Raw genomic sequence first — 7,323 nt, forward strand, 5'->3', positions numbered from 1 at the left:
GTCGGTCACAGTGATGCGCGTGCGCAATCGTCGTTTTGGGGAATGGGTTTGTCGAAGGGAACAAGATGGCGACTCAGGCAAAAGCGTCAACATATTTAGCAGAGTAGATGTCAAAATTCAAACTAATATAGCTCTTTATTGGCAACCATTTAGGTTTCCATGCATCATGAAGACCAGGATCATGTTTTTGTGTAGAAATTGATCAGAATACGACTAACTTGAGCCAGCGAGATGTGCGAGAGCTATGCCCGCTCGCTGCTCCGTGTTTCGGTGGCGCAGATCTGCCAAGCGCTTGGCTGGGATGCAGTTCAACTCACTGCTTGTGACTTGCTATCTGATGTTCTGCATCGATATATTCAGCAGTTAGCAAGAGGCTGTCATCGATACTCAGAACTTTGTGAGTGCATTATTTTCATCTTGCTTACTAGGATTTTGTAGCAATGTGAAAGATTGAAGCACGTTGTTTTCATTTATCTCAAACGCTACCCCAGCTCACGTGAGGCCTAGCTAGCATGCTAGCTAGTTTTGGATGTCATCACTTGAACGTACAGTAGTAAGTACATAGCAAGCTAGCTAAAGGTAGTAGCCGCAGTACAGCCGTCTCTGTAAACATTGTCTAGGATGTGAGTTCTGAAACTGGTAGACAAACTCGAGTACATTTCTAGCTATTGAACACATTTTCCACGTTTTTAAACATTTTAAACTAACTACTGTAACAACCGTAAATGTGAAACTGGTCTCTGACAGATAGATAACAGCCCACCATGTGGATACGCTGGAAACACATTGCTAGGTTGTTTACAAACAGATGAATGGCACATTTCTAGGTGTTATTGTTAACATATAGAGTTCTCAGTGATGCTATTACAGTGCATGAAATCAGGTTGGCAAATCAGTAATTAAATAGAAAATAATACATGAATATACAGGAATTTGACATGCAGCCTTATATTTAAAGGCCGTTCAACATGTTATGTCTCACACACTGATGCCTTTTGTCAGATGGACGAACAGATCCTGTGTTGGATGATGTTGGCCAGGCCTTCAGGCTTCTGGGGGTGAGCTTGAGTGAGCTCGAGGACTATGTCCACAACCTGGAACCAGTGGGCTTTGCCCAGCAGACTCCACTCTTCCCTGTCAGCAAAAACAATGTGCTGCAGTTTCCTCAGTCTGGGGTACGTGATGCAGAGGATAGGAAGGACTACATTCCAGATTACATGCCGCCCCTCGTCTCCTTACAAGAAGGTATTGGTCCTTATGGCTTCTTTTTAAACTTTTGTGCGTTTGTTCTTAAGTGGAAAAAAAATGATTTTCTCTTGTGTATACTCTCTTCGATTTTCCTTTCCCACTCTGTATCTGTAGAAGAGGAGGAGGAAGAGGTCCTTGCTGACATGGGAACCTCAGCTGAAGCTATGCAGGTTCCATTGGATGATGACGATGAGGATTTGGAGGATGATGAAGCAGTCAATGACGAGAACTACCCTGTGAAGAGACACCTAGATAGCCCTGACGCAGCCATGGGCATGATGCCGACCTCCAAGAGGCCACGTATGCATCCAGGCTTCAGCCCAGAATGGGGGATAGAGCCCAGGGAGCCCCTCACTTCCCTAAATCCCCAGCGTGTTCCCCCTGGTATGTTGGCATCTCACGATGGTCTGAGCTCACTTTCTCTATCCCCTGAACCACCCTCTGGAACTCCAGTCTCCTTCCGAGCCCAGCCGGTGATGCCCAGAAACCCGGACCACAAGTCCCACGGTACGCCAGGCCGCAAGCCCAAGGTCTCGTCCCCGGGAAGACCACGAACTAAGTCTCCCAAGGGTTTCAACGCTGGAGCTGTGGGTGGCAGCCCCATTCGCTCACCAAAATCTTCGCAAAAGGAGAGAAAGAAATCTCCGGGCCGCACCAAGAGTCCGAAGAGCCCTAAGAGTCCTAAAATGGGCTCTGCCAAAGCATCCCACTTGCAGGGGAAGACCGACGCTCTCCAGAGGTTGCCTCTCTCTGCATTGAGCGAGCGAATGGGCAAGGAAAACATCCATATGCGTCAGAGCCTAGACGACAGGGAGCTGGCTGAGGCCCACTTCAGGAAACTTGAACCTGAAACAGCGGATATTGACGACTCCATAGATGCCGTGATTGCGAGAGCGTGTGCCGAGAGGGAGCCGGACCCATTTGCTTTCTCCTCAGGCTCGGAGTCTGAAAGCGACGGTTTCTCCAGCCCCAGGAGGCTTACTATCATGGAGCCGTCCACCCCCAAGCTCACGCTAGGGCCAAACAGCTTTGGGAAAGACACATCAACACCACTCCCCCTGAATGCAGGCCCAGGAAACTGGACCATGGATGACTCTATCAACGAAGTTATACGCAAGGTTAACCAGGGGGGGCCCTCAGGCACTCTCCAAAACCAAGATTACATGTCCTCGGCCTCAGCCTCACCACCAACTCCCGAACCGCTACTCAAAGTCTTTGAGGAGAAGAACAAGATGGTGTCCTCGGCAGATATCAAGAAGAAGCTGAAGAAGGAGCTTAAGACAAAACTGAAGAAAAAGGAGAAAGACAAGCCAAAAGACAAGGACAAAGACAGAGACAGGGGCAAGATGAAGGAGAAAAGTAAGGACAAGAATAGGGACAAGAGCAAAGATTTTTCCAAGGAGGGCAAGATTCCCTGGAAAGACTTTGGCGGTAAGGATGATGACATCAGAGATCCCTTCCGTCAGAGGGATTTGGGTGGGCCTGAGGGCTCAATTAAGATAAAGTCTAGAGATGTAGGAGAGGGGTCCAGGAAGGAGAAGGACAAACACAAAGATAAGCGGAGGGACAAAGAAAAGAGCAAAAGGGACAAGAGAGAAAAAGGCAAAGACAGAGGGAGGGACGAAAGGAAACTTTCCACCCTTAACCCCTTTGGTCTTGGTGACATCCCAGCCCTCTTCAGCCCCTCCACCTGCTTGCGCATTCCCTCCATGTTGCCCCCTCTTCCCCCCATCCTCCAGGATAAGGATGTGAAGAGCAAAGAGAAAGATAAGAAGAAAGACAAGAAGGAGAAAAAGAAGAAGAAAGACAAGGAGAAGGAAAAGGAGAGGGAAAAGGCAAAGGAGAAGGAGCGGGAAAAAGAGGAGAAACGGAAAGAGAAAGAGCGGGAGAAGGAGAAGCGAGAGAAGGAGAAAGAGAAGGAAAAGGAGAGGATCCGTCTTGAAAAGGTATCTTTTTCTTTCAAACCTGGATTTGTGACCACTGATGCACAGAACTTTCTGAAGTGTCTGAACTATGATGCAATATGTTGCTCTTCCCAAGGTGAAGGTGGAGACCTCTCCAGCTGTTCCATCTCCAGTTATCCCCAGGCTGACCCTAAGGGTGGGAGCCGGCCAAGACAAGATGTAAGTTTTGTTGATATGCATGGTTTGGAGGTTTTGTATTTTACACAGGTACAGAGTTAGATTCTAATGTCATGTTTTTGTCCCGGCTCTTTCTCTATATCACTAGTGTTATCAGCAAAGTGGTCCCAAATTCGGAACCTCCCAAAACTCCAGCTCCAAAGCCCCCCATCGCCAAATCTGGACCAGGAAATCGCCCCAGGACACCTCCGCCTCCTCCGATACTCTCCCCAGTTGTACCTTTGTTGGTCCCGCCCGCCTCGCCACTCGCCCCTGCCGCTGCTCCTCTGCCGATGCTGTCGCCCGCCTCGATACTGTCTGCTGGAGGATCCCTCAAAACACCTGTACGGAGCGTGGTGACTGAGACTGTCAGTACATATGTGGTGAGCCTCTCTCCCTCTATCCCTCACAACTATCTTCTGTCAGCCCTTATGCAAGTCTGCTGCTAATAGTGCCCCGTCTGTGGTATGTACCTCAGATCCGTGACGAGTGGGGCAACCAGATCTGGATCTGCCCTGGATGCAACAAGGCTGATGATGGAAGTCCCATGATAGGATGTGATGACTGTGATGACTGGTACCACTGGTAAGTGACATAGCCTATATTTCTCTCCTCTACTGGCTCAATGTACAGTAGACTACTTGATTTATAGTATTCAGTAACAATAGTACAGTGACCACAGCAACATTGTTGTGCCACAATGATGAAAGTACTGTGACAACCTTGAAAGAGACACTGATAAATATGGTATTCACTCTCTAGCATTTATGCATTACTCCCCTCTTCTTCTTTTTCTCCTCAGGCCATGTGTTGGGATTCTCACAGCTCCCCCGGAGGACCAACAGTGGTTCTGTGTTAAATGTGCTGGCAAGAAGAAGGACAAAAAACACAAGAAGAGGAAACACAAAGTGCATTGAGACTATGCAAAAAGCAAGTTTTTGATCTTTTTTGGACTGCTTCAACCCATCCTTGGAACACTCCAGGCACCGCTGTAAAAGAAAACTCGTGTTTGACATTCACTGATGATTTCAGTGATTTAAATGAACTCATGCTAATTTTTGACCCTGTAAAAGAAAAATGAAAAAAGAATCAAACCAGCACATATCCACCTTCCTTCTTTTCTTGTGGGCTCCATAATTACCACTTCCCATCTGTACATTGGGGCCTTTTGTCAATGTGGATGTCCAGCCATGAGGAATGTTTAGGTGGTTAATTTCCTACAAATTATGCCTTTTCTTCACGATTACAAAAAGACTGAGGTCAGTGTTGTCACAAAGCATTTAGAGAAGTCTACACACATTGTCATAGTGTCCCTGTTCTGTTCGAATTGCCAATTGAAGTTAAAATCATACTGTATGACAGATGCCTCTAAATCTTACCATTTTCTGCAGTAGCATAAATGTCATGTATATAAAGATGACTGCTTTTGTGTGTATAAATGTGTAAATACCAACTTCCAAGCCAAGTGCATTTTGTTCTTAGGATTCTGACTTGTTAAATCCATTTCCAGATATTGGTTTTAACTTGAATGATTTTCTGTAATTTCTGTATATTTTTTTAAATGAAAGTTTGTATTTTTATTTTTCTTCATATGGATTGTCCTGGAGTTCTACTATAGCTGTGCGTGTTGTAACCTGTCTTATTTTTGCAGATATTTCAATATTAAAGCCTAACAGTCTTTGTATGTTCTCAAACATAAATCTCATTGCCATCCAAAAATGTATTCTCTGTACAAATATCCTTGTATCATTTAGTTATCGGAGCAGTACTGCACTTCTCTCTTCATGCATTATTTTTACATGGAATGTTCTGTGTGCAATTTTCACCCCTAAGATCTTTTTCATTCATTGTTTTGATGCATTTAATTCATGAAAATACAGTGGAAATATTTTAACAGGCTCTTGAATTTGTTCCGGCTTTTGAAGAGGGTAGTATTTATTTGTCTCAAAACAAATGCTTGGGTGGTTGGGTTGGGTTGTGTAGGATGTTCTGTAGAAAAACCTTTTCTATTGTGCTATGAACAGCATTTACCTCCTCAGTTTTTTACATTTCTCTCAGTGACCACATGGTGTCATTCTTATTGCAGCCTAGCTTTTAAATGCCAAATCATGTGAGAATCTGTCTTAAAATGTTTGGACTTTTGGGGAAATATGAAGTGTATTTAACTTGGTGCAGTGTAATCAAATGATGAATATTAGAATTGGGGCAAACGGTCTGTCTGATTAATGGTCAGAACCATGCTTGACTTTTCTTGACAGAAAATTTGTCATAATAGTTCACAGGCCCTTGTGTATTTTTGGTGGTTATCCTTTTGTAACTCAAAACAGGATGAATTGGCAAAATGATTGATGATAGTAAAGCTAAAATATCACAGCATGATGGTACTCAATGACAATGAAACAGTTAACATTTTCAGTGATCACTGAATAAATGACGGGAACTAGGATGCTTGCCTTTGAGTGGGAACAGAATATATTGCTGCTTGGTGATGTTTTCCAAATCTGTAATCCTTTTGCTAGTAGAAGTCCCATCAACAAAGGGAAACATGTCTATAGTAAAGAGCAACATATCAACTGGTATAAATGTTGATAGGAGAAAATGACTACATAAGTCCCTGTTGTCACAGCTGGTTACGTATCACATTGGCCTTTTTAGATTACTGTAGACAAGAGTACATCTGGGCGCTCGATCTTGGATTCTGCCATCTTGACAGTGGAATTATCGGCAAACAAAACAGGGCTAATGAATTATTCTGTAACATGTATTAGGCTTGTGAGTGGAAACTAGGTGGGTGCTAGAATAGAGTATATAGTCAAGCAAAGAGATGACTAAAAAACAACAGTATATCAATGGCCTAGATAGAGAAGAGACATACCAGAAATCCTCAGATGTAAGTGAAATCAAAGAGGAAGTGAAAGGCGACAGGCCTTTGAAAGAGGAAGTGAAGCAAGTCCTCTTGCAAGATAAACTAAAAAACACATGGTGTCAGAGATAAACAGACATTTCTCTCTGGTAGTTTTATCGTTGATACCATATACTCAAACATCAGTCAGAATGACTTCACAGTGAGGGTAAATATTTAATATTTGAAGTGGAAATAAACTCAAAAGCTTCACTAGTTAATAAGATGCAAAGCTTTTAAAAGATAAATCATCCTCACGATATCCGAGTTGCTACACAACTCTCCCTAATTACATCGACTGTCTATTCCTGGGTAAAACTTAGTCAAGCTTCTCTCATGGACGTTAATTGTCTCACTTTTGTACCCTTTCATGTAGGTGTAAAGTATTGTACAGTGTCATCTTTTGCTTCACTTTTAACTAATTTAGATTGATCAATGCTCCCTATAGCAGACCTTGGACTGATCTTATGGACTATAGATGTTTCAGGGCCTATAAAGATGCTGTCCAAACTCATCCATCTCAAACTGCTTTTTGTAATTAGTGGCCTTACTATATATGTTCCTGAGTGTTCTTAACTGTAATCTTATTTGGAAAAACTACATCTTTACATTGCACTGCATAGAGTTTACTGTTATAGAATAAGAATCGTGATTAATTGGCATTAATTACAGAACAATGTTTCCTAATGTCCTTCTATTTCATTTTTGTACATTGTTGTTTGTACAAAGCTAATATTAATAACAGTTTCAAAATAAGCCACAAGAAGAAGGAAGTTAGCAATTGTGTCCAGTTCTTGCATTGAGCCCACCTGCCATGTAGTGAACACATGAAATCACTGTTACTCTTACTCAGGAGTGCAACGTGCATTTGAGAGTCTGAAACTGGGTTTCAGATAAACCCTACACATACAGCATCTCTTAAAATAGTTTCTGGCTGACAACAGGATGCAGTTGGGATGAATACATGGTTATTTATATTTAAAATAAGACTGATAATGGACATGGGAAGCAATTAGTCACAGCGCTAAGATCAACTTTTGTCTCAATCCACTC

General features: G+C 43.1%; 1 protein-coding gene across 2 annotated transcripts; it reads left to right on the forward strand.

The window, feature by feature from the left end:
* Window positions 1-14: 14 nt before the first annotated feature.
* On the forward strand, window positions 15-5,262 carry taf3 (TAF3 RNA polymerase II, TATA box binding protein (TBP)-associated facto). Of its 2 annotated transcripts, none has more exons than XM_047034233.1 (7): window positions 15-397; window positions 1,003-1,245; window positions 1,363-3,194; window positions 3,289-3,371; window positions 3,478-3,751; window positions 3,847-3,953; window positions 4,171-5,262. In XM_047034233.1, the coding sequence occupies exons 1-7, from the start codon at window positions 232-234 to the stop codon at window positions 4,283-4,285; spliced, it is 2,820 nt and encodes a 939-aa protein (XP_046890189.1). In that variant the 5' UTR covers window positions 15-231; the 3' UTR covers window positions 4,286-5,262. The 2 variants fall into 2 exon arrangements, with proteins under 2 accessions (XP_046890189.1, XP_046890190.1); XM_047034234.1 differs by having other exon boundaries at window positions 3,478-3,736.
* Window positions 5,263-7,323: the final 2,061 nt, after the last annotated feature.

The sequence above is a fragment of the Hypomesus transpacificus genome, chromosome 14 (assembly GCF_021917145.1).
Source record: "Hypomesus transpacificus isolate Combined female chromosome 14, fHypTra1, whole genome shotgun sequence".
NCBI classification, from domain to species: domain Eukaryota; kingdom Metazoa; phylum Chordata; class Actinopteri; order Osmeriformes; family Osmeridae; genus Hypomesus; species Hypomesus transpacificus.

What these genes read in the sequence shown, in the direction of transcription:
- taf3 (XM_047034233.1), top strand. Translation starts at nt 232, where the DNA reads ATGTGCGAGAGCTATGCCCGCTCGCTGCTCCGTGTTTCGGTGGCGCAG. An exon ending in AGACTGTCAGTACATATGTG is followed by an intron (nt 3,752 to 3,846) that starts GTGAGCCTCTCT and finishes TATGTACCTCAG; the next exon opens with ATCCGTGACGAGTGGGGCAA. An exon ending in TGTGATGACTGGTACCACTG is followed by an intron (nt 3,954 to 4,170) that starts GTAAGTGACATA and finishes TTTTCTCCTCAG; the next exon opens with GCCATGTGTTGGGATTCTCA.